We start from the raw sequence: 25,743 nt of genomic DNA, 5'->3' as shown, positions 1-25,743 counted from the left end.
ATAGAATTTTTCCAAAAGATGAAATGACACATGAAGCATCAAACAAATTTTCCTTCTTTGAGGGATTTGAGGGAGTTGCACTCCTAGAAAATTTAATATGTATTATAGTCACACAAAAATGCTGTGCTTATTATAAAATTTAGTTTGATTTTAGACTCTGATAAATAGCTATTCACCTAACATGAATGTTCACAGGGAAATTTGAAAGTCTGTGGAATTCAGGACAAACTTTCTTTGTGTAGGACACTCCCATAGTTTGAAGGACATTTGGCATTCGTTCCCTGCCAGTTGAAATGACAGTAATGTCCTCCAATCCAACCAAAATCTCCTCAGACTCTCACAGCACTCTGTAATATAGCCACACTGCCTCTTACTTTCATTGTTCCCTGTTGATTTATTGTCATTCCATTCATATTTTCTTATGTGTGTTTTTCTACCCAGTGTTCCACTGTTGAGGTATTCTATACCTACAGCAGGTAAAGAATTGGACCAGGGTTGCATTCTATTTCTTTAAATTGACTACAAAGAAGGAAGAATAGGGCAATGGATCAGGACAAGAAGGTGGCTGTAGTGCTGGAAGAGTAGGGCAATGGGTCAGTATAAGAGGGTGGCTGTAATGCTGGACCTTGAATCCTAACTAGGTATAGAGGGAAGAATAGACCTGGCAGGGAGGTACGGAATGTGACAAGATGGTAGAAACAATGGTTTGGAGCATCTGGTAGAGTGAAGAATTGTTAGAGTGGGCTATTTAAATATGTGAACTAGAGAAAAGGGAGATGGTGATGAGAAGGGCTTCTTGCAATTGAGATTTTAGAAGTGGTACAGTTATTTGTAATGGCCACTTTGAGTCTGTGTCCATGGGAAGGGTAGCTGATATGAGATGGAGTTAAGATCATTGGAGGCACTATGAGGCTGGGGGGATTCTCTACTTAGATATATATTTTTAAGCAGTTTATTTATGTATTAAAGATTCTATTATTTATTTATTTATTTATTTATTTATTTATTTATTTATTTATTTATGAGAGACACAGAGAAAGAGGGAGAGACATCGTCAGAGGGAGAAGCAGGATCCCCTTGGGGAGCCCAATGTGGGACTCCATCCCAGGACCCCAGGATCACGCCCTGAGCCAAAGGCGGATGCTCAACCATCAAGCCACCCAGGCGTTGGGTCTACTTAAGTATTTAAAAGATGTTGAATGATTACAGGAGCAGAGGGCGAGAGAACAAAAGCAAGCCAGGATAGTAAAATCTTCAATAAATGAGAGGGAAGGCTACAGAAGAACTGATATGAATGTAGCAAGAAAGGATAATAGCTCAGACATGATTTCGCCAAGAAGAGAAATGTAATACAGGGGCTATTAGCCCTGGCTTGTAAAGCCCTGGACTTGGTTCCACCTGGTTCCGTGTTGGTAAGGAACAGGTCTTTCCTGCCGCCCCAGCCCTTACTGCCCAGGCCCCAATAATTCCCATCAAGCTTATGCAAGATTGATTACTGCAGATGGTTCTGATAGGGCTGGGCTCCTTCGGAAAACTTGTAGGCTCAGATGACCATCATATATGTTAGAAAGTATAAGTGATGGGCTGCTTCTTATATTCTCACTCATGAATCAATGATTTATTTGTTAATAAATGTCCATCATTTCATTTCTAGGCTCAGTATGATTTAGCTATCTATATATAGTGATTATTCTCTTGCCATAATGTTATATTTTATTGGTTAATACTGATTTTGCAATTTTACATCTTTAATTTTAAGTAAAATTGCTGTATTACTTCCTAAATTACCAGTGATAGACTTTATCATGAAGCTTATCTCTCCTTTGTGGAATAAATTAACTAGTTTTCTATATCTTTGTGGTTTAAAATACTTTATATAGCATGAAAATGATCTTTTCCATGACCTGTGAAGTTATGTGAACGAGAGCATGTTTTTTTATTTTCTGTCTCAAATCTATGAGGTTTAAAAATAAATTCATTTATTTCATCAGAAATTTTGCATTTATTATTACATGTTCATAATATACTCTTTCAAATGTTTATAATATACTCTTCAATCTTTTCTATGCTAAATATTTAGCTCAGTTTCCCTATTTAGCTCAGTTTCCCTATTTCCCTAAATATTTAGCTCAGGGAAATAGGAAATTCCCTATTTCCCTATTTTCCCTTTTCTATGCTAAATATTTAGCTCAGTTTCCCTATTTAGTTTGTATTATATTAATCTAGATTTTTTTGCAAGAGATTTGCTACTTTCTTTTTATTTCAAAAACGTTTCTTTGAATCATTCTGATGTTCTATTTTCTGATTTATTTATTTCTATTTGAATATTATTTCCTTTCATCTATTTTCCACGGGACAATTTTATATATACTTTAAAATAATTGACTTGAATGTTTATTAGGTTCTCAATTTCACTTTTAATAAAAAAGAACTTAACATTATGGATTTATCTTTGTAATTGTAGGTTATGTTTTCATAATTCTTATTTTCATTGCTTTCTAAGCCACTATTGATCGTATTACTTTTTTCTTTATATGATATAATAGTATTTGGGGAGAGAAAATATGTTTTTTTAAATGACGTGATTGCAGTTGCAGAATTTAAACTTCTATTTATATCCAATTTTAATCTATCCATTTTCCACAAAGTGTGGCTTGTTCAATTTTCATTTTAAAACTATATTTAAGTTTACATTGTTAGTATGTGATAAATATTATAAATGTTCCAAGAATTGTTGAGGAAGATATTTTCTGTTAGTAGGCTACAATGTTGATAAATAGTCATATTTATATTTGTTATATTAGTCTGATAGTTTATATCCTTATCTGTTACTCTAGGAAAATTTACCTGGGGGTTTATAATCTGTTGGTCTTGTAATGATGTCTCTCTCAATAATTGTGTTTATGTCAGTTTCTCTTTGAATGTCTAAAAGGTTTTTTGCTTGATTTTTTCTTAGTGTTGTTATTTATGTCACTGTTATTATAAATTGGTTATTTACTTTGACTTTTGCCTAACATTCCACTGTTATGACATTGCCAATTTTTCCTGATTTTTAAAAATTGATTCTTTTGTTTTAAAATTGCCTTTTTTGATGTCTCTTGTACACAGCAAATGATCAGATTAACTCAAACTGAGTCTTTGCCTAGTACATAAATTTGTCTCTTATTTTGTTTTAGGTGGGCCATAAAACATGAAGGAACTAATAAGCCGGGCCAGTGGAAACATTCCAGGGTTGAAAATCCTCTCTGGAACAAGCTTACCTACATGTGGCCAGTTCTTCCCAGTGGCCAACTTAATGAGGTTGTATCTTTTAGCATAAGAGTTGGTGAGATTTCCTTTCAGGCCCAGCATGGGCTCAATTTTTCTGAAACTTTCCATGAATCTTTTGAATTACAGTTGTTAGGTGCAAGAGATCAATTAATTCTGGTTTTGTACCAATTCATTAGAAAGATATGTTCAAGTTTTCCATTATGAAAATGAACTTATTTCATCTTGTAGTCTGTCAAATTTTACTTGATGTATTTTGAAATTTAGTTCTTAGACACACACATCTTTAGAAATATTATTTCTCCCTGGTGAATTGAAACATTTATCATTATGGAGAGACTCTCCCTAGCTCTAGTAGAATAAATCTCAGTTATGCAGTACTAATAGAAATATCCCAGGTGGAGCAACTGGGTGGCTCAGCCGTTCTTCATCTGCCTGGCTTGAGTTGTGACCCTAAGTTCCTGGGAGGAGTCCTGCATTGGGCTCCCTGCTCAGTGGGGAGTCAGCTTCTCCTTCTGTTTCTCCCTCTCCTTGTGTTCTCTCTCTCTCTCTCTCATAAATAAACAAACAAACAAATAAAATCTTAAAGAAATATGCCAGCTACTTATTATTATTATTATTATTACTTGCTTAATATATCTTCTTTCCATCCTTTTACTTTCTATACTTGTATATTCTTCTGTTCTAGGAGGATCTCCAATAATTAGCATATAAATTCGTATGGAAACAATTATCTGACAATCTTTATCTCTAAATTAAAGGATTTGGTCCTTTCTATTTATTGCCATAACAAATATTTTGGATTTTTATTTGCTTTCTATTTCTCCTGGCTTTCCTGTTTCATTTTTCCTCTGTTCTTATTTCTTTTAGACTGATTTTTTTCTCATTACATTTTTCCTCTCTACTAGTTTGGAAATTATATACTCCATTTCCATTCTTTTTCATTATTCCTCTGAGTCTTTCACCTTACATATGTAAATGATCAAAATCTGAAATGAACAAATGTATTTACTCTTCTCCTAAATAATCAAGAATATTAGAAAACCTTAACTTCAACCACATGATTTGTAACATATGCTATTATAGTCATGAAATTTATCTTTTAAAAAATATTAAATTGTTATAGGTAGCAAATATTTATTTAGACTTAGCCCCATTTGTTTCCTTTCTTGTCAGAATTCCTTCTTACATTCTAGTCCTTGCACGTGTGATTACTTTCCTTATTCCTAGTATACACTTCTCTTAATTATTGGTAGCAAATTCCGTTTCTATTTATCTGAAGATGTCTTTGTTTTGCCTTCCTTTATATATTTTCATTTAACAAGTGAAAGATGTCATCACCAATTTCTCCCTTCCATTGTTGCTATTGAGCAGCCATCTATCTTTCTAAACATTATTCCTTTGAAGGTAATCTATCTTTTCTCTGACTGCTAATTTTTTATTTTTATTTTTTAAATTTTATTGGGATGCCTGGGTGGCTCAGCAGTTGAGCATCTGCCTTTGGCTCAGGGTGTGATCCCGGAGGTCTGGGATCGAGTCCCACATTGGGCTTCCTCCATGGAGCCTGTTTCTCCCTCTGCCTGTGTCTGCCTCTCTTTCCCTCTGTGTCTCCCTGAATAAATAAATAAATCATTTTTAAAAATTTTATTTAAATTCAGTTAACATATAATGTATTAATAGTTTCATATAATGTATTATTAGTCAGTGATTCATCAGTTTTATATAACACCCAGTGCTCATCACATCACATGCCCTCCTTAACGCCTACCACCCAGTTAAACTGTCCCCCAACCTCCATCCTCTCCAGCAACCCTCAGTTTGTTTTCAAACTGTTAAGAGTCTTTTATAGTTTGTCTCCCTCTCTAATTTCCTCTTGTTTTATTTTTTTCCTCTCTTCCCCTATGATCCTCTGCTTTGTTTCTTAAATTCCACATATGAGTGAGATCATATGGTAATTGTCTTTCTCCAATTGACTTATTTCATTTAGCATAATACCCTCTAGTTCCATCCACGTCGTTGCAAATGGCAGGATTTTTTTTTCTTATGTCTGATTGCTTTAAGTATCTTTCCTTTCCTTTTATAACTTTCAACTTCACCACAAAATGTCTGAGAGAGGATTTTTTTCATTGTTCCTGCTTGGAGTTCTTGACTCTGTGGATTGGTAGGATGCGTCATTTCTGAAAATTTATCACCCATTATCAAATATCCTCTCTCTTATATCCCCTCATTCCATTCTTTACAGAAAACCCTGGTTAGGTATAAGCTAGAGCTTCTTATTTTGACCTCCATGTCTCTTAACCTCTCTTTCATATTTTTCATGTCTTTGTCTCTTCATATATTTTTGCTTGCTCATGTTTCCAGGCATATTTCTTTCAGTTAATTATTTTTTTCTCTTTATTTTTATCTCATGTATTTTAAATTACAAGTGAGGGTCAGCCTGTGTTATGAATTCTCAATGAAGATAATTTTTCTCTTCTATACATAGAAAATGTTTGAGACAACCTAGTTTACTTGCAGCCACCTGGAGGGAATTATTTCTGGTTTGCCTCTTCAATGAAATTTAGCCTTTTGTGACTCTTGTCTTATGAGGGGAGTTTTTCTGTTAGTCTCCCACCCTTGGCTAAGCTCTGAAATTTGTCTTCTGTGTCCTTCCCTTTGCAAGACCATGGGAACAGAAATTCAAGTTCATTGAGGTTTGGCGAATTTCCTAAAACCAAAATCCAGTTTCAGTACTCTGTTGACCTCTCTCTGGGGCCCTAGTGTATTTTACCTTATTACTATGTCAATGATAGGCTCTAAAAATTTTTTAAAAATATTGTCTCCTGATTTTTTTGGTTGTTTTGTCATATTTTCTGGTTTCAATCAAGTTTTCTCTTTCTCCTTAAATCACAATTTCCTATGCCTCCTCACTGATTAAATGAATCTCAGCACTTTAGGAAAAAGACAGATGGAGTCTGAAACCAAGAAGTCATTAGTTAGGCCTCCAAGATGTTCTTAAATTTAAACTTGCATTTAGATGCTCTTATATTTAGTAGTAAAGCAACAGTTCAGATAGCTGAGTTTTGTTGAGTGAGAAAGGAGTTCTTCAAAATACCAGAGGCTGAGGATTGGGCAGCCTGACCAGTGGCTAGGTGAATTATATGTCTGAGACTCAGGTTTATAGCACTAGTGAGAGCCAACTGGAGCCAAGTGTGGGGAAGTGGCACAGAGAGACCAATAGGCCCAGAATAAGCCAAGAAAAAAACCGTGAGTTGCACTAATTGTAGATTTTTCTCCAGAGGTTCAGGAAAAACAGGCTAAAACCGAGAAAGCAGGCAGGATAATTTACACCTTAACTGGTGGTGTTTAGATGCCAGAAGGTTGCCCAGTGGCCAAAGAACACAAGAAGAATATACTTAGAGGCTCTGAGGACCAAGGTCAAGTACTCACAAATAGACCAGGGACCCCTATCCCAAGAGTATACAGTTTGTTGCACTTTCACCTACCAGAAACCATGTTGAGGAAGAAGAAGGGAAGAGATATGTCCCTAAAAGGACACAACAGTTCTGGTAAGAAATCTAAAACTTCACTTTGGTTGAATACATTTACAAAAGGACACAGCTTTAAAAACAAATAGAAAAGTCTGTTTTGAGGCACCTGGGTGGCTCAGTTGGTTGTCTGCCTTCAGCTAAGGTCATGATCCCAGATTCTGGGATCCAGTCCTGCATCAGGCTCTCTGCTCAGCAGGGAGTTGCTTCTCCCTCTCCCTCTGCCTGACACTCTGCCTATTTGTGCTGTCTGTCAAGTAAACTAATAAAATCTTTAAAACAAAACAAAACAAAAAGCATTGTTTTAGGTTAGCAGAAACTGGCACACCTTTAATTGAAATATCAAGTATTCATCATCCAATGGGGTGGGAGATAGACAGGGATGTTTCACAAGAAAGTGTTCTTTCTTATGTAGGAAAAGCGAGAAGATTATGATTATTGCAAATTTCACAGATATTGTGCTTACATTTTTAAACCTCAGTATATAAGTAATGTAATTTGGTTAATTAAGTAATTGATTTAAATGATGTATGGGAATTATATTAGGAGATCTAAGTTAACCTGATTCCTTTAAAATTTACCATTAAAAAAATACATTTTTGCTAATGGCCTGAGATTTGACAACTAAATGGTCTTAGGAATAGAAATGGACTGCTACAAAGTTCTATAGCCATTCAAGCAGAATAACAAATTTTGGGTGGAGAGATATGCCTGCCTGTACCCCAACAAAACTCTGGTCCTCACTTTTAAACTGGGAAAAGACTAAGGCACTAAATTAGCTAAAGTAAGACAAATTGATCATGTATTTCAAAATGACTTAGCCTAAGAGTACTATTAGTTCTTGCGGTGTTTAAGGAAAGAAGAAAATACTTACCAAGCAGGGAACTCAAATAGTTCTTATTCAAATTAAATATAATCTATTTCATTTAAAGTCTGGATCCATTTTATCTGAAGGACTATACTTTCTTTTCTCATTTCTACAGAATTGATTTTTTAAGCAAAAAGATGATATTATCAGTGTGTAATTAAATGCAATTAATATTTTGCTTGAAAAGACTTTCCATATAAATAAACTGCAGTTAGGAAATTCAGCCTTCATATTGTGGTGATTCAGGACATTTTGATCACAATAAGCATATGTATTAAATTTATTCCAGATTTAATCTTTCAGCCTTATGACTTATCAGACATTTAGGCAATGCAGACAGAACAAGGAAGGAGATAATGGTTGCTACCTTCATGGAGCTTACAGGTTAAGAAGTATAGGCTGTCTATCAAAAGGGAAGGAACAAGAAAAGGAGGAAGGCAGACTTGATGAATAAAAGACAAAGAAGGGAGAAAAAAATTCAGAGAAAATGTTTGGTCCTTCAGAAATCAAGGCCGTTTGTTGAGCCAATTCATTCAGTCCCATGGTCAGTATGAGGAAAGTCAGTTGGCCTGATTGTCTGAATGGGCCTGAATATAGAGTCAAATATTGAATATAAGAAATACATCTGAGAAAAAACTATCCTGCAGGGTGCCTGAGTGGCTCAGTTGGTTAAGAGGCCAACTCTTGGTTTCAGCTCAGGTCATGATCTCAGGGTTGTGGGGTTGTGGGACCCATACCTGCCTCCAGCTCTGTGCTCAGCAGAGAGTCTGCTTCTCCTCTTCCCCTTTTCCTCTGCTGTTCCCCCTGCTTGTGCTAGTTCTCTCTTTAAAATGAATAAATCTTTTAAAAAAGAAAAGAAAAAACACTATCCTGAGTGAGACTCAAGTTCTCTTGTTTACTCTTTGACAAGAAACTCCAAAAAAGAATGTGACCAAGGGAAGATTTTTAAAAAATGGACAATGGGCATTATTTTTATGGTAATTCAGACTACTTTAATACTAATTCTGCTTCTCGTTGATAACAGCTGCTCTAATGACTGGTTTCATGCTGTTCTCACTGTTAAATATTATTCTAAAAGACAATTGATAATATTCTTATGAGCAAATACCTTTTCATATAGCTTAGTATCAACATTATAAAAATATGTTAAAACTTTATAAAACACAAACTTAATCAATTGTTATGGTTTATTCTGTGATTAATTCGCTGGAATAATTTATGGGAACTCAAACTACTTTCTTACCCCTTTGGAAAAAAAAGTTGTAAATTGAGAGCTGTACTTTTAAACATTTAAAGATAAGGAACGGGATCCCTGGGTGGCGCAGCGGTTCGGCGCCTGCCTTTGGCCCAGGGCGCGATCCTGGAGACCTGGGATCGAATCCCACGTCGGGCTCCCGGTGCATGGAGCCTGCTTCTCCCTCTGCCTGTGTCTCTGCCTCTCTCTTTCTCTCTCTCTGTGTGTGACTATCATAAATTTAAAAAAAAATAAAATAAAAATAAAAAAATAAAGATAAGGAACAATGGTTTTTCATATTTAAGGGTGAACTTGTTGGAAAAGTGAGCCCAGAGAGACTTAAGATTTTGGAACGGGCCACTGAATAGTGATTTTAAAATTTTGTTATTATTATTATTATTATTATTTTAGAGAAGGAGGGAGGGGGGGAAGGACAAAGAGATTGGGGGAGAATCTTAAGCAAGCTCCACATCCAGAGTGAAGCCCCAGGCAGAGCTCAATTACACAAACCTGAGATCATGACCTGAGCTGAAATCAAGAGTTGGATGCTTTACCAACTGAGGTACCCGAGTGCCCCTAAAATGTCCAGATTATTAAATTAAAATATAAGTATTAGGAGAGGTCCATGTTAAACAAAATAATTTTATTTTGTACACATTTTATTAATTTGTTAAGAGATTATGATTATTAGCTGGTACTATAAGGGTATAAAATGGAGGTGTAATAAGTCCCAAGACAGGAAATTGAAGAACCTATTAATTTATTAATAACAAATAGATGAAGGCAGACCAGTTTGATAAGAAACTTAGATCACTAGTTAAGAGCAAGACTCCCCAAAGAAGCACAGGCTCTTTCTTGTCATGAGAGAGAGAAAAAGCAGAATTATCAGTTTAAAGAAGCACCAAGGCCCATCACCTGACAATACAGCCATGACATGGAATATTGTGAACGCAGAGAAAGCCAATAAAGAAATTAATGGGAACATCTGAATTCCAGTGGCAAAAAATGTGAGGGAGGAAACAGTACTCCATGCTTATTAATGAATTACCAATGTTTTTATTGTGCTTCATTATCCTGACAGCATAGCTCTATTTCCATGGATGATGAAGAACAAGGTTTAAAGTAGCTTTTTTTTAAAGATTTTATTTATTTATTCATCAGAGACACACAGAGAGAGGCAGAGACACAAGCAGAGGGAGAAGCAGGCTCCCCAGGGGGAGTCTGATGTGGGACTTGATCCCAGGATCCTGGGATCATGCCCTGAGCCAAAGGCAGATGCTCAACCACTGAGCCACCCAGGCGCCCCTAAAGTAGCTTAAACAAAGAACTGCCAGTGATTGGTCATACATTCGGAAAGTTTTGAAACCCAAGATAAATTTTTCATTTCTTTGGATTGGGTTCTGCGATGTCTCATATTAAAGAGAAGGCCTTTGGACTTCATCTAACTGGAAAGCAAAGGAAGCCATCTGAAGTGGTGCTAAAGCCAATGTCTATAATGGTTCCCACTTCAGTGAGGGCTTTGGAAGTGAAAAGATCTAAAAATGACTAGGAGCTATGATGGCATAGTCCAGGTAAGTTTACCAGAGATACAGCATGCATGCAGTATTGAAAAAAAAAAACTTAGTCCCACATTAGTACCCACATTAGAGGTACTTAGTACCTCTATGAATTGACAGTTTCTCACAGACTAACCTCAAGGAAGTATCTTGTTCTTCTTGCCTTTCCCTTCCATGGTCCAGAAAGAAAGAGGGAAATATTGGGTATTTTATACCAAAACTTCAAAGTGAGTGTAATTTTTTATTTTTTATTTTTATTTTTTTATTATTTTTTTATTTTTATTTTTTATTTTTATTCTTTTGTAATTTTTTAAAGTGTGTTTTTTTTTTTAATTTTATTTATTCATGAGACACAGAGAGAGGTAGATACACAGGCAGAGGGAGAAGCAGGCTCCATGCAGGGAGCCCGACGTGGGACTCGATCCTGGGTCTCCAGGATCACGTCCTGGGCTGAAGGCACCACTAAACCGCTGAGCCACCCAGGCTGCACTTAAAGTTTTTAGTTAGTTAACATACAGTGTTATATTAGTTTTAGGCGTACAATATAGTGATTCAGCAATTCCATACATCACCTGGTGCTCATCAGAAGTGCACTCCTTAATCAGTTTGTTTTTTTTTTCTCTATAATTAAGAATCTATCTCTTGGTTTGTCTCTCTCTTACTCTTTTTCTCTCTCTATTTTCCCCTTTGCTCATCTGTTTTATTTTTTTTATTTTTATTTTTTAGATTTTATTTATTTATTCATGAGAAACAGAGAGAGAGGCAGAGCCACAGGCAGAGGGAGAAGCAAGCTCCATGCAAGGAGCCTGACGTGGGACTCAGTCCTGGGATTCCAGGATCATGCCCTGAGCCGAAGGCAGATGCTCAACCACTGAGCCATCCAAGGGTCCTACCTCATCTGTTTTATTTCTTAAATTCCACATATGAGTGAAATCATATATTTGTCTTTCTCTGACTTATTTTGCTTAGAATTATACTCTCTAGCCCGATCTATGTCATTGCAAATGGCAACATTTCATTTTTTATGGCTTAGTTGTATTCCATTGTGTGTGTGTACGTGTGTGTACGTGTGCACACTCACGCACGCGCGTGTGTAACATCTTCTTTATCCATTCATCAATCAGTGGACACCAGCTACTTCCATAATTTGACTATTGTAAATAATGTTGCTATAACAGAGGGGAAGATATCTCTTTGAACTAGTGTTTTTTGGTGTCATTTGGGTAACTACCCAATAGTGTGATTGCTGGATCATAGGGTAGTTCTGTTTTTAACTTTTTAAGGAATCTCCATATTGTTTTCCACCAGTTTTCATTTCTACCAATAGGGCAAGGGGGTCCTTTTTCCCCTGAATCCTTGCCAACACCTATAGTTTCCTGTGTTGTTGGTTTTAACTATTCTGACAGGTGTGAGGTGATATCTCCTTGTAGCTTTGATTTGCATTTCCCTGATGAGAAGTGATGATGAGCATCTTTTCCTATGTCTGTTGGCTATCTGTATGTCATTTTTTGGAGACATGTCTGTTTATGTCTTCTGCCCACTTTTTAACTGGATTATTTGGGTTTTTTTGGGTGTTCTTTAGGTTCTTTATATATTTTGGATACTACCTCTTAATTGGATATCTCGTTTGCAAATATCTTCTTCTATTCCACAGGTTGAGTTTCAGTTTTGTTGACTGTTTCCTTTGCCGTGCAGAAGCTTTTTTTTTTTTTTAATGTAGTCCCAATAATTTATTTTTTCCTTTTGTTTCTCTTGCCTCAGGAGATGTAACTAGAAAAAAAGTTGCTACAGCTGATGTCTGAGAAGTTACTGCCTATTCTCTTCTAGGGTTTCTATGGTTTCAGGTTTAGGACTTTTATCCATTTATTTTTATGTTTGGTGTAAGAAAGTGGTCCACTTTCATTGTCTTGCATGTTGCTATCCAGTTTTTCCAACCCCATTTGTTGGAGAGACATTTTCCCATTGGATATTCTTTCCTGCTTTGTTGAAGACGAGTTGACCATATAGTTGTGGGTTTATTTCTGTGTTTTCTATTCTATTCCATTGATCTATGTGTCTGTTTTTGTGCTTGATACCACACTATTTTGATCACTACAGCTTTGTAATATAACTCAAAGTCCAGAACTCTGATGGCTCCAGCTTTGCTTTTCTTTTTCAAGATTGTTTGGCTTTTGGCGTCTTTTTGGTTCCATGCAAATTTTAGGAATGTTTGTTCTAGGTGTGCGAAAAATGCTGCTGGTATTTTGATGGGGATTGCATTAAATATGTACACTTTTTCATATAGTATAGACATTTTAACAAAATTTGTTCTTCCAGTGCATGAGCATGGAATGTCTTTCCATTTCTTTGTGTCATTTTCAATTTCTTCCATCAGTGTTTTATAGTTTTCAGAATACAGATCTTTCACCCCTTTGGTTAGGTTTATTCCTAGGTATCCTATTATTTTGGTGCAATTGTAATTGGGATAATTTTCTTATTTTCTTGTTCTGCTGCTTCATCATTAGTGCATAGAAATGCAACAGATTTCTATATATTGATTTTGTATACTGTGACTTTACTAAATTTGTCTATCAGTTCCAGCAGTTTTAAAAAATACATATTGTTTATTTATTTGAGAGAGAGTACAAGCAGGGAAGAAGCAGATTTCTGACTGAGCCAAGAGCCTGACACAGGACTTGATCCCCGGACCCTGGGATCATGCCCTGAGCCGAAGGCAGGTGTTTAACCCACCTAGCCACCCAGGAGCCCCATTTCTAGAAGTTTTTTGGTGGAGTCTTTTGGATTTTCATTTATTTATTTATTTATTTATTTATTTATTTATTTACTTACTTACTTACTTATTTATGAGAGACACACACACACACACAGAATGGCAGAGACACAGACAGAGGGAGAAGCAGGCTCCATGCAGGGAGCCCCATGTGGGACTTGATCCAGGGACTCCAGGACCACTCCCTGAGCCAAAGGCAGACGCTCAACCGCTGAGCCACCCAGGCGTCCCTCTTGGATTTTCTGTGTGAATTGTCATGTCATCTGTAAATAGTGAAAGTTTTATTTCTTCCTTATCAATTTAGATGACTTATTTCTCTTTGTTGTCTGATTGCTGAGGACAGGACAAGCAATGTGACAGTAATTTTTTAATAAGAAGGCTGCTCTCCCCCATCTCTCCCACATATCTAGCCCTAGTTTCATGATAATTTATGTCTAAAGCTCAGCAAATATTGATTTGCTCTGAAATTCTTAATATCTTTGTTGTAAAAGAGTTACAAGTAAGTCTTGAACTTACTACTTAAAGAAGTTATGCAAATCCACTCTTTCACCATCCCTCACATTAAGTGAAATCTTTACACAATTGGAACATCTCAAATGAAAGTACACAATGGGTTTTTCATAACATATTTCTTTCCAGTAACTCTAGTAAGGGAGAGTTGCTCCATATTGCTCCATTCATAATAATAGTTACATATCTATATAAATACTTTATAATCTGTCCTTTGCAACTTAAATGCCATACAGGTAAAAGGTTCTCAGTGAAGGTCAGATATATGGAAAAACTTCGTTTTATTTATTTAAAAATTTTATTTATTTATTCCTGAGAGACACAGAGATAGAGACAGAGACATAGGCAGAGGGAGAAGCAAGCTTCCGCAGGGAGCGTGATGCAGGACTTGATCTCAGGCCCTCAGGATCACAACCTGCGCTGCAGGCAGATGCTCAACCACTGAGTTGTAGCCACCCAGGCATCCCAGAAAACCTTTATTAATTCAAGTTTTACTTGTTTAGAAGTGTGATAAGTTAGTCTTATTGTACACCTTTATTATGAACATGTTTACTAAACAAAATATTATATTAAAGTGTAAATGAAAAAAATGCTAAATTGAAAAGGACTCTACTTATGAAATTTTTAAACTTTTATTTATACTATTTTTCTTAATTAAATGCAATTAGTGTTATTTACTCATTCGTTTCACAAATTAAAGCATTATCATTGGATGCTGTCTCAGAATGTTTAATTTCTACAACCTTCAGATTTTGTTTATAACTTATTTAAAACATATTTTTTGAACTATGTAGTTGTTCAGTATAATTATGTGATGCTAAGAAATTTTTAAGAGGATATAAATGAGTATATTTTCCTTATACCTCCCTTTTAAAAAATGATCTCCTTTTCCATAAAATAATGGCCATACATCCTGGTCTGTATTAGTCTAACATGCCAGCATGTCTCCTCAACCCACCTGTATCTTTATCTTTGTCATGTCAGTTAGACACTGCTAGGACATTAGGACCACCTCTGTAGTGATTGGGCTTTATGTCTGCCTTTCACAACTTCTTCCTCTTTTGGGTATTGGTACCCATATCTCCTTTAGGAAACTTCTTCCATTTATAGTTCATGTGGATGGTGGTGTCTTTGCTTGAGCTCCTCAGAAAGCAGAACCTGAGGCAAATAGCTTATGTGCTACTACCTTTTTAGGATGTGCAGTCCCAGGGACAAGCAGGGAAGGAAGCAGAGCCAATATAAGAATGTGCTATGAAGCTCTCCTCAAATAATTCATTTAAACAATTATCTTAGGAGAGTCTTCTCTCCTGGAGAAGAAAAAGGAAAGAATTTATCCATCAGCTTCCATCTCTTTTAGGTCAAAGCTTTGCCCTAGGCTACACAACCAGAATGATGGATCAAAAATTCAAATTCAGGAAGTCTGGCTCAAGAGCCCAAGCTCTTAATCACTTCACAAGATGCTCTTCTGAATGTTAGTGATAAGAGCTAAGAAGAAATAGAAGCAAAGATAAGGGTTAGGAGATGTTGTGGGGGCCAGGTGACGCAGGACAGGATTTGGAATTTTTGATTGACCTGGAAGGCTTCATTGAGACGATACTTGAGTTAAGACCTGTAGAACAAGCAGCTCTCTAGGGCAAGAGCATGCCAAGAAATGCAAAGAACCCAAAATGGTATCTTTGAGGAACAATGAAGTAAATATGGCATCAGCAGTGTGAGTGAGGGGGAGAGCAATAGGAGATAAAATGAGAGAGAAAAGATGAGGTACAGATCATGCAGAGCCTTGTAAGCCTAACACATCACGTCTGATCATCTCTTCTCAAATTTTCTCTTCTTCCACAAATGCTTATTTTTGTGACTGGCCATAGTATCCACCCAGCTGCTCAAACTACAAACCTGGGAGCAATGAATCCTTCCCTCTTTATATTCCCCCAATATCTTGTTTTGTTAATCCTTAAGTCTCATACATACACTGTGTCCTGTCCTTTGACCCCTCCTTTACTGCCCTAACTCCTACTGAGGCTTCAGCTCTGCTACAGGGCATTTTAGGTTCTCCTCCTACGTGGTCTCATCACACCCACTATTTTGTTGCTGTTATAGTTACACTATGGTAATTGTCCATTTATTTCCTGGTAAGTTTCCGAGGATTTGCTGGAAATTCCTTGTGGAAGAGTTTGCTGTCTTGTTCAGTTTTATTTCCAGTGCCTACCACTGTGCCTGGATCAAACCATCAATCAATATTTAGAAAATGCATGTATTAATAAACAAATAAATGAAAGATACACAGTAAGGGAGTTCTGCAACAGAAACATGAAATTTGACTAAATTCTTTTGTCATCTCATTCTGGTTTCTGGAGAGTTCAAATGTATTCTTTGCCAAATAGATCGAGTTTAACATAATACTATTTCAGGCTATTATAAAACCACTTTTCACACATTCTTCACATTAATTAAAGATAACTTCACACACAAGCAAAAAATATCCCAAGTTAATTCAGCCTTATCTTTTTAGTTTGATGATTCTCTGGAAAGAACTAAGTCTTTTATGTTGTAACACGACATGGGTTTTACACACATTTTAAAAACTACTAATCTTAAAATTGTTTTTTCTTACTTAAATAAAAAATAAAAATTGCTTGGAACATCTTGGATACCCAATACATTTTTTGATGAATGAATAAAAAAATTAAAGGTGTAAGTTACGTGTTTAATGCTTTTTTTTAAATCTAGGAATGACTCTTCTTATTTATCATCACATTATTTGTCATTTCTTTCTGAAGGAGTTTGATTGGCCAATAGAAGGACTGCTTATTCCAAACAGTCCTCCCATGAAGAGATCCACCTGTAAGACCCCGGAGGTGTGTGTCCCTGTGAGGCTTAGAGTTTTGCGGAATGGAGACAAGAATAAAAGCAGAGCCTTTGTTATTATTGGTCCAGACATCTCACCTGGACAGAAAAAGCAGTAAGAACAGCTTATTCATACTTCTTGTTTATAATTTCTATATATTTTTGTCTTCATTATGGGTATGTTTCTGGGAGAATTCTATTTATTTTTATAAAGGGCTCCCAGGGTGCCTGGGTGGCTCCATCATCTGTTAAACGCTCAACTCTTGATTTTGGCTCAGGTCATGATCTCAGGGTGGTGGGATCCTGGGATCGAACCCCGCCTGAGGCTCTCTGCTCAGCAGGGAGCTGCTTCAGATTCTCTCTCTCCCTCTCCCTTTGCCCCTTCCCCTTCTCTCTATCTTTCTCAAATAAGTAAGTCTTTAAAAGAAATAAACAAAAAATTAATAAATAAAAAGGGCCCCTATGTTGATATTTGGAGACAAAAATAGAGACTGAGATTTAATTAAAACTTGTCAGGAACTTAATTTTAATTCTTTTGATTGAGGCTAAACACGGAAGAAAATAATGAATTAGAAATGGGTAATTCTGATCAAAAAACGTTCTAGGATCAATATCTATTTTGAATTAGCATTTTTGTTTAAGTTTTATAAATGTATGTCAAAATAACTGAGTTCATAAATCGCTTTTTAAATATTATTGTGTAATTCCTCATTTGAATTATTATTGTACATTATCATTTACATTAAGATCTTTGGTATATTTAACAAGCAAATATAGTTCTCAAAATATAACTTCATATAATTTATATCTCTGCCTTGGAATAACATTTTAAAAGCTTATCATTCTAGAAAAACATCAATCTGCACTTTAGCTTATATGATTGGAATAAAATCTTCCCATAGAGCCAGTATTTCTCCAACATTGGAGAAAAATCACTTGCTGTATTTTCATTATGTTTTGTGACAAAAGAAATCATAGACCAGTGCAAAGCTGTGATGTAAAGAATGAGTTAAATACATTGTTTCTCATATTATTAACAGTGATATTACCTCCTGACCTTTCTTTTGAGCTGTTTAGAATATTTGAGGCTGCTGATAATCGTTTAATATTACTTTCTTCACATTGATTAAATATACTTCATACATCGCTGAACAATGAGTAACATTCAGATCGGCTGTCCACTGAACTGCCTGTAAAGATGATAAAGTAAAAAATTAATCTTCAAAGTAAAGTCAAGCCTGAAATTGAAATCTTTGACGCATACATTTCATAATTAGCTCATTCTGCTAGATATAAAATGTGAGGGTAATGCCCTTAAAGTAGCATATGACTTTTTTTTAAATCCAAAGTTAGCAAATAATTTTTGTCCCTTCCTACATTTATTTTTTTTTTGCACTATATCTTTCACTGGGGTTCAAAATTATATACAGATTTTATCTTTTCACATTAATCTTTTAAAATGCATAGTTAAATCTGTAATCCAAACATAATTTGAGAGATTTGTTAATTTGGACAACTATTCCAGCAGAAAGTATGTGAAACCCTCTATTACGTTCATGCAACAGTGTGCCCTAATTAATCAAATATTTGCTTTGTTCGCTACATGAATTTATTATTCCCCCAAAATTAAAGTACACTGGCATAGACTTGACACTAAATCTCTGCTAAATATACATTAATTTTTCTTGGTCAATTCAGAACATTTTCTGCAGGATCATCAATAGCATTGGTTGCCCCCGAGCTGTATGTAAATACTGGTTAACAGAAGGTTCAAATGGAAAGAGTTTTGGGTAACATTACAGGACAGCTGTATTGCCGTGTTCCAGAAGACACTTTTCACATTGTATTCTATACGAATGGCATCCCAGAGTTGTACGAAGTAGAAGCCCTGCTGTGCTACTTTCATATATCCAAGCTAAATATTTTCTCTTTCAGAAGAAATAAATGCTAATGACATGTAGGGGTACATTACTTGCATTAACTTGAAACTTATTTGTAAGAAGAAAGATAGTTGGGCTATTTTGTGTCTTTACAAACAAAATCAAGCCAGAATGATGAAATATAGATCCATTTTAACCAAATCCTATCCTGGTAAAATGCTGTCCTTGCGTTACTTAATAATTCATTCTAGACAGTTTTGAGGGAAATTTGTTGTTGCTGGTTCCTTTATCTACAAAGCCAAAGGAAGATCAAATATCATTTGATCATTATTACTCAGTCGATCATTACTCTGGGTCAGTAACAAGATCTTGGCGGTCAGTCTTGGATCGTGACTGTCAAATTCAAATGAATTAAAACTATTGTGATTTCCAAGTGAATTTCATTTCTCAGAATAGTAAGTTAAACAAGGAGAATTTTATAAGTGATATTTTAAGGAATTGTAAGAGGAAAGGCTCAATCTGAAGCCACTTGATAAACTTTATATTAGTAAGTTCTGATCCCTGGACTCACTCAAGCACCTTACTATACCTTTTTTTTTTTAATAAATTTATTTTTTATTGGTGTTCAATTTGCCAACATATAGAATATCACCCAGTGCTCTTCCCGTCAAGTGCCCACCTCAATGCCCGTCACCCAGTCACCACTACCCCCCCTGCCCACCTCCCTTTCCACCACCCCTAGTTCGTTTCCCAGAGTTAGGAGTCTTTCAAGTTCTGTCTCCCTTTCTGATATTTCCCACTCATTTTTTCTCCTTTCCCCTTACTATAGCTTGAAAGGCCCTTTGTGAATTGTTCCTGCATACATTTTTTTAGTTCTATCTCTTACCAACACTCTCTCCAATTCCTACTTTTAAACTCCTGCCACTCCCTGACACCTTCCACCCATCTTGAAGTAATAAGGGTGTTCCGAGAATGAGTTTGGATTTCATTTCTAGATGTTGACCCCAAACTGGACACTTCCCTACCCACCCATGAATTAGCTGTAGCTTCTATGTTCTCCTTTGCTCTGATCATTGTGGGCTTTCCCCCAGGATAGCTCCCATCATTCTGAGCTGTGATTATCTGCTTATGCTTCCATCCATGAGACAGAGAACGGGGATGATGTGTTGTTATTCATCCATATATGTGCTTTCTGCTACGGTCTGGTCAGGGGACACTGTGTCCTTATTAATCAAGTACTAAGCCGTTGTATTCACCTCAGAATATTGGGCCCACAGTAGGCCCTAAATTAGTACTTATTGAATTTATTCATTCATTCATCTATTTATTTATGACTAACTATACTAGATTACCATTTTTGTGTTATTTATTCATTAACTATATTTGACCACTGTTTCTTTCATTTAATGAAATATGGAGATTCTAAAAATATATCAGATAGTTTTCTAAAGTGAAAGTTTGAACAGATACATATTTCAATTAAGCATTTTTTCTATGATCATTATTAATCACTTTCTAGTTTAAAAATGTTTCTTTTAAGATTTTATTTATTGATTGATGAGAATACACAGAGAGGAGAGAGAGAAGCAGAGACACAGGCAGAGGGAGAAGCAGGCTCCATGCAGGGAGCCTGACGTGGGACTTGATCCCAGGTCTCCAGACTCACGCCCTGGGCTGAAGGCGGTGCTAAACTGCTGAGCCACCCAGCTGCCCTCTAGTTTAAAAATATTTAGGCTTGGATTGATAACCTAAATAATAATAATAATATATGAATAAACACATGAATATGAACATGTAAATAACACGTCATGGGCAAAATGAGTGTAATCTCTGCATTTTCTTTAAAATTTATAAATTCATGTCTCAGGGGGTCAGTATTATTAGAAGAGGATTAAAATACTGAAAATTCATTTTCTTATATAAATTGTTCATAAAATAAATGTTTATAAAATTAATAATTTAATTGCAATAGCTTTTTAAATCTTTCTTTGAACTTTTTTTTTTAAAAGATTGTTTAAAATTTATTTACTTATTTTGAGAGGAAGAGAGAGAAAAGAGAGCAAGGGGAGGGGGGCAGAGGGAAGAGGAGAGAGAGAATCCCAAGCCGACTCTGCTAAGCCTGGATACCCAGAGGGGACTCAACCTCAGGATCCTGAGATCACCACCTTAGCCAAAATCAAGAGTCAGACTCTCATCTGACTGAGCCACTCAGGTGCCTCTGAAATCCTTTTTTTAAAAACAATAAGGTATATTATTTTTAGACAAATTATGGTAAATTAGAACCTCATGATTTTTTCACATATTTATTTTTTAAAATTTTTTATTGGAGTTCAATTTGCCAACATATAGCATAACACCCAGTGCTCTCCCATCAAGTGCCCCCCTCAGTGCCCGTCACCCAGTCACCCCAACCCCTGCCCACCTCTCCTTCCACTACCCCTTGTTCATTTTCCAGAGTTAAGAGTCTCTCATGTTCTGTCTCCCTCACTGATATTTCTCACTCATTTTCTTTCCTTTCCCCTTTATTTCCTTTCACTATTTTTTATATTTCCCAAATGAATGAGAACATATAATGTTTGTCCTTCTCTGATGGACTTACTTCACTCAGCATAATACCCTCCAGTTCCATCCACGTTGAAGCAAATGGTGGGTATTTGTCATTTCTAATGGCTGAGGAATATTCCATTGTATACATAGACCACATCTTCTTTATCCATTCATCTTTCGATGGACACTGAGGCTCCTTCCAGTTTGGCTATTGTGGACATTGCTGCCTGAAACATCGGGATGCAGGTGTCCTGCCATTTCACTGCATTTGTATCTTTGGGGTAAATCCCCAGCAGTGCAATTGCTGGGTCATAGGGCAGCTCTATTTTTAACTCTTTGAGGAACCTCCACACAGTTTTCCAGAGTGGCTGCCCCAGTTCCCATTCCCACCAACAGTGCAGGAGGGTTCCCCTTTCTCCACATCCTCTCCAACATTTGTGGTTTCCTGTCTTGCTCATTTTCCCCATTCTCACTGGTGTGAGGTGGTATCTCATTGTGGTTTTGATTTGTATTTCCCTGATGGCCAGTGATGCGGAGCATTTTCTCATGTGCTTGTTGGCCATGTCTGTGTCTTCCTTTGTGAAATTTCTGTTCATGTCTTTTGCCCATTGCATGATTGGATTGTTTGTTTCTTTGCTGTTGAGTTTCATAAGTTCTTTACAGATCTTGGAAACTAGCCCTTTATCTGATACGTCATTTGCAAATATCTTCTCCCAATCTGTGGGTTGTCTTTTAGTTTTGTTGACTGTTCCCTTTGCTGTGCAGAAGCTTTTTATCTTTTTTCACATATTTAAAGATGAAAGGTAATTGATAACATATACTGACATGTCAGTCAAATCTTGGATCATTTGTTTCAGAAATGTTGACGCTGAAAAGAAAAAGAATGTGGAAAACCACATTACTAAATATTCTGAAACAGAAACAACCCAGTCTGAATTTCATCAACTTTTGGAGAGGTAAATATTTACTATTGTAAATGCAAATATATTTTCCATTTTAACGCCTGAATAATTATGTATAACACATAATACAAAATACATACGTATCTGCATAAGAAAGCTGTTGTTAATACAATGATCTTGGAATTTTTAATCTCTGAAATATATAAGCCATGTGAGTTTATGATACCAGTGCTAATTAATAAATTTTTGCCCAAGGGTCAAGGGCTGGCAATTTCCCTTAGCTTCCCTTTCTACTAACTCTGTAAATATAGATTATTCCCATTTAAAAAAATATTTCGCAATTGTACAGCACTTTTATTCAGTTTACATTTGTTTGAATTAAAATCAGTAGTTATAAAAAAAATAAAAAAATAAAAAATAAATAAAATCAGTAGTTATCTACTTTAGACCAATTTGTAAATGTCATTAACTCATATCATATTTGTGAAATATGTTATGATTTACTTTTGAAAACTACATTCCTACCCAAACAAGACTTCTTCCCATAGAATTTGACAACTGTTTATAGGGAGAGCACCATGTATGTAATGTATAAACATACATTAAAATGTATAAAAAATGTATAAACATTTTTTACAAAATATATCTTGTTGAATATGAGGGGGCAATCTTTACAGAATGTCAGGAAAATTATGCTAATTTTTATTTAATAATTCACTCCAGACAGTTTTGATACTCTTTTCTTGGTCATGGTGGTTCTTCTACCTCCAAAGCCAAAGGAAGATCTGGTAGTATAACAAGCATTTTTTTTTAAGATTTTATTTATTTATTCATGAGACACACACAGAGAGAGGCAGAGACACAGGCAGAGGGAGAAGCAGGCTCCCTGCAGGGAGTCCATGCGGGACTCGATCCCAGGACCCCGGGATCACGCGCTGAGCCAAATGCAGATGCTCAATCGCTGAGCCCCCGCCAGGTGTCCCAACAAGCATTATTTTTAAATACTAAACATAGAATTGCTTTTGTTGATATTTGAAGTTGCAGGCAACATGGAGCACTGAAAAGACTGTTGGATTAAGAGTCAAGAGGATTGGTTTTAACCCCAGGTTTGCCATTAACTAACTGGAAAACTTCAGCAAAGCACTCCCTTCTCTGAGTCCCATTTTCCTCTTTGTGAAACAGGATTGGATGAAGAGCTAAGAGGAGAGGAGGAAGGAACTTGATTCTGTTCAATATCTGTTGTGTTCTATCATGTGCATCAACTGGTGTTAGATATCCTGTTGGAGATTTTAAAAGGAGGCGCAAGCCATTCCTTGCTCTCAGGAAACTCCTAACTTATTGGGAAGACAGCTTGCCTAGTGAAACAGAAAGCCCCGGGGGGCACTATTTAATTGTGCAGAAGTGAAAATGATCAAGGGATCATTTTTATACAGGACCGGGAAGGAGAAAGGACACGGTGAGGGGCAGCTGTTAGGGGAGGCCACATGGAGAAGAGAGAAAATGAGAGAGATATAAAAAGACAGAGATACAAAGCAAGAAGATGAAGAAAAGAAGAAAGCATGTATCCATAGCTTCTGTAGATTTTGCTACTGTTCTGAAATAACTGGACGGATGTGGGGGTGTTCCTGGGATGGGTGTCCTGGCGAGTGATTAGAGAAGGAGGTCTCTTCTCTTACAGAGATCTACAGACCTAGGAGACATGGTTTCTCCCTCCTACCCCTGCCTTTGTCTCCCAGGGCACCCAGTGGTACTGAAATTGGATTTCACGGTACCACCAGCTCCACTTGCCACTCCTCCTCCACTCTAGTCCTGAAAAAGCACAGAGCTAAGACTCCACTTTTCTGGACTCCCCGTAAATCTGGGTAGGCCACGTGGTTGCTAGTCCTCACCTCTGGTGTGCAAGTCAGAGGATCTTATTTCTGGGACCTTTGCCTCCACGTAACGGAGAAATCCTGGACCACTTGCTCAGCACTTCAGCTTCAGTCCTCTTACTCTGTAAATGGATTACTCTTTGCTGATGGCCTCTTGGGAGGCCATACAATGTTGTGAAGGACTCAGATTTAGGTTTGAATTCCAGCTCTCCTACTTGCTAGCTATGCAATCTTGGGCAAGGAAATTAATCTCCAGGCTGAGTTTCCTCATCAGTAAAATGGGCCTCTCAGAAATGATGTGAGAATTAAGTGAGAATAGACACGAAATTCTTGCAGTGGTTGATCCATTTGAATAATGTGTTGCTGACTCTTTATGTGCCAGGCAATTTACAGATATCCACACATTTAATCTGTAAAATATCACTGTGAGATAAATACTACTATATCTGTCTTTTACTGATGGAGCAATCAGAGAAATTAAGTGACTTTTTCAAGGTTACATAGCCAGAACAGGGAGCTAGAATTTGAACCCAGGCAATCTGATTCCAGAGCCCACATTCCTTATTAGGCACTGAACAGCCAGTTCTTTTCTTCTCTCTCCATTATGTTGACTGGCATGTGAACAAGTTGGAGGAATTAAATAGAGAGGAAAAAGCTTATCCCAATCCTCTCTAACCCACCTACATGGGCCAATTAAATTCAGCACTATTAAACCAGGATTTCAAAAAAGGAAGGGAGATTTACCAACCACCCATTCCTTCTCTTCTCCCACTCGTTGTCTTAAAACAGGATACTCCCATAGTCCAAATGTTCTCCAGGAAAATGTGAGTGGGATTATATATGATAATGGTAACTCTTCTTAGGTCATGCTATAACAGCCTGGACCCACAAAGATATCCATTTAGGGAAAGTAGAAGGAATCAGGTTCAGTCTTTGGGCAGCAGAGAAAGAGAATCAGGCATGTCTTGTGGCTGGGGGCTCAATCTTCTTATAGTTCCTACCCACTCTCTCCCCATAAACTCCTGTGGATGAGAGTCTCTGCTGGTCCACCAGCTTTCAGAGTTGTGACACAAGAGGCAGAGACTTAGTTCCCACTGTCTTGTTCCCTTCTAAGACCTCTCAGAGAAATGAAGGGCCTAATTATTTGCTCAATTGCTTTATCCCATCTAAGGAAATATAATTGAGAAATATTCTTCATATAGCTTAGTCTTTCTGATGAGCATAAAGTCACTTCTAATTCTCTTAGTATAGATAGTACATTCTAATATAAAATATATTTAGCAAGAATCTTCACTTTCCTTGTTCCAAAGGTAGGATCATGTCCACAGTCTTCTTACCAGCCCCATCACCTCCCTTTACCCCTCCTCCCTCCACCCCTACAATTCAGCCCTCTTACTGCTACCCTGAGCTGGCCATTTAGCTTCAACCCATCGTCCACCTTTCTGACGGTTACCTTTCTAAAGAGCAGATCTGATAATGCCACCCCTCCCCTCACCTACCTTCGATGACTTCTTGCTCTTTATGGGATTGAGGACAAGTTGATTAGCCTGGTATCTTAAGTATTTTCCATGGGTTTCTGTATTCTTTTTCAGTTTCATCTGGCTCCTGCTCCATACACTCAGGTCTGACCATACAAAACTTCTCTAGGTTCTCTAGGTTGACAAACATCTCTTCTTGACAAACTCCTCTTCTTGACAAACTCCTATTCACCTGAAAAGGCCCAACCCAAATGTCACTTCCTTGATAAGGGAGGAAGTCATTGTTTTGTTTTTCCTGTGTTTTCACAACACCCTGGCCAGGTGACTATGACAGCTTCTACTCCTTCCTATTATACTGCAGTTGCCGACCTATCTCTTCCTTGACTAGAGGCTCTTAAGGGAACAAGAAAAGAGTATCATTCATTTCAATATCCACAGGGCAGGCCAAATGCTTGTTTGAGGCCTGCAGGTGGAAATCCCTGTTTAATG

General features: G+C 36.8%; 1 protein-coding gene across 26 annotated transcripts in view; it reads left to right on the top strand.

Moving 5' to 3' along the window:
- Window positions 1-25,743, top strand: part of DCDC1 (doublecortin domain containing 1) — a 490,046-nt gene that overhangs the window by 372,193 nt on the left and 92,110 nt on the right. For all 26 annotated transcript variants that reach the window (XM_072790960.1, XM_072790959.1, XM_072790983.1 and 23 more), the window contains 3 exons: window positions 3,177-3,300; window positions 16,510-16,691; window positions 21,861-21,959. In XM_072790960.1, the coding sequence (XP_072647061.1) occupies window positions 3,177-3,300; window positions 16,510-16,691; window positions 21,861-21,959 (405 nt within the window). The remainder of the gene's footprint in view (window positions 1-3,176; window positions 3,301-16,509; window positions 16,692-21,860; window positions 21,960-25,743) is intronic.

Source organism: Canis lupus, chromosome 21 (genome assembly GCF_048164855.1).
Source record: "Canis lupus baileyi chromosome 21, mCanLup2.hap1, whole genome shotgun sequence".
Taxonomy (NCBI): domain Eukaryota; kingdom Metazoa; phylum Chordata; class Mammalia; order Carnivora; family Canidae; genus Canis; species Canis lupus.
Note: the sequence above shows the minus strand (reverse complement) of the source record. Positions and strands in the feature narration are given on the sequence as shown.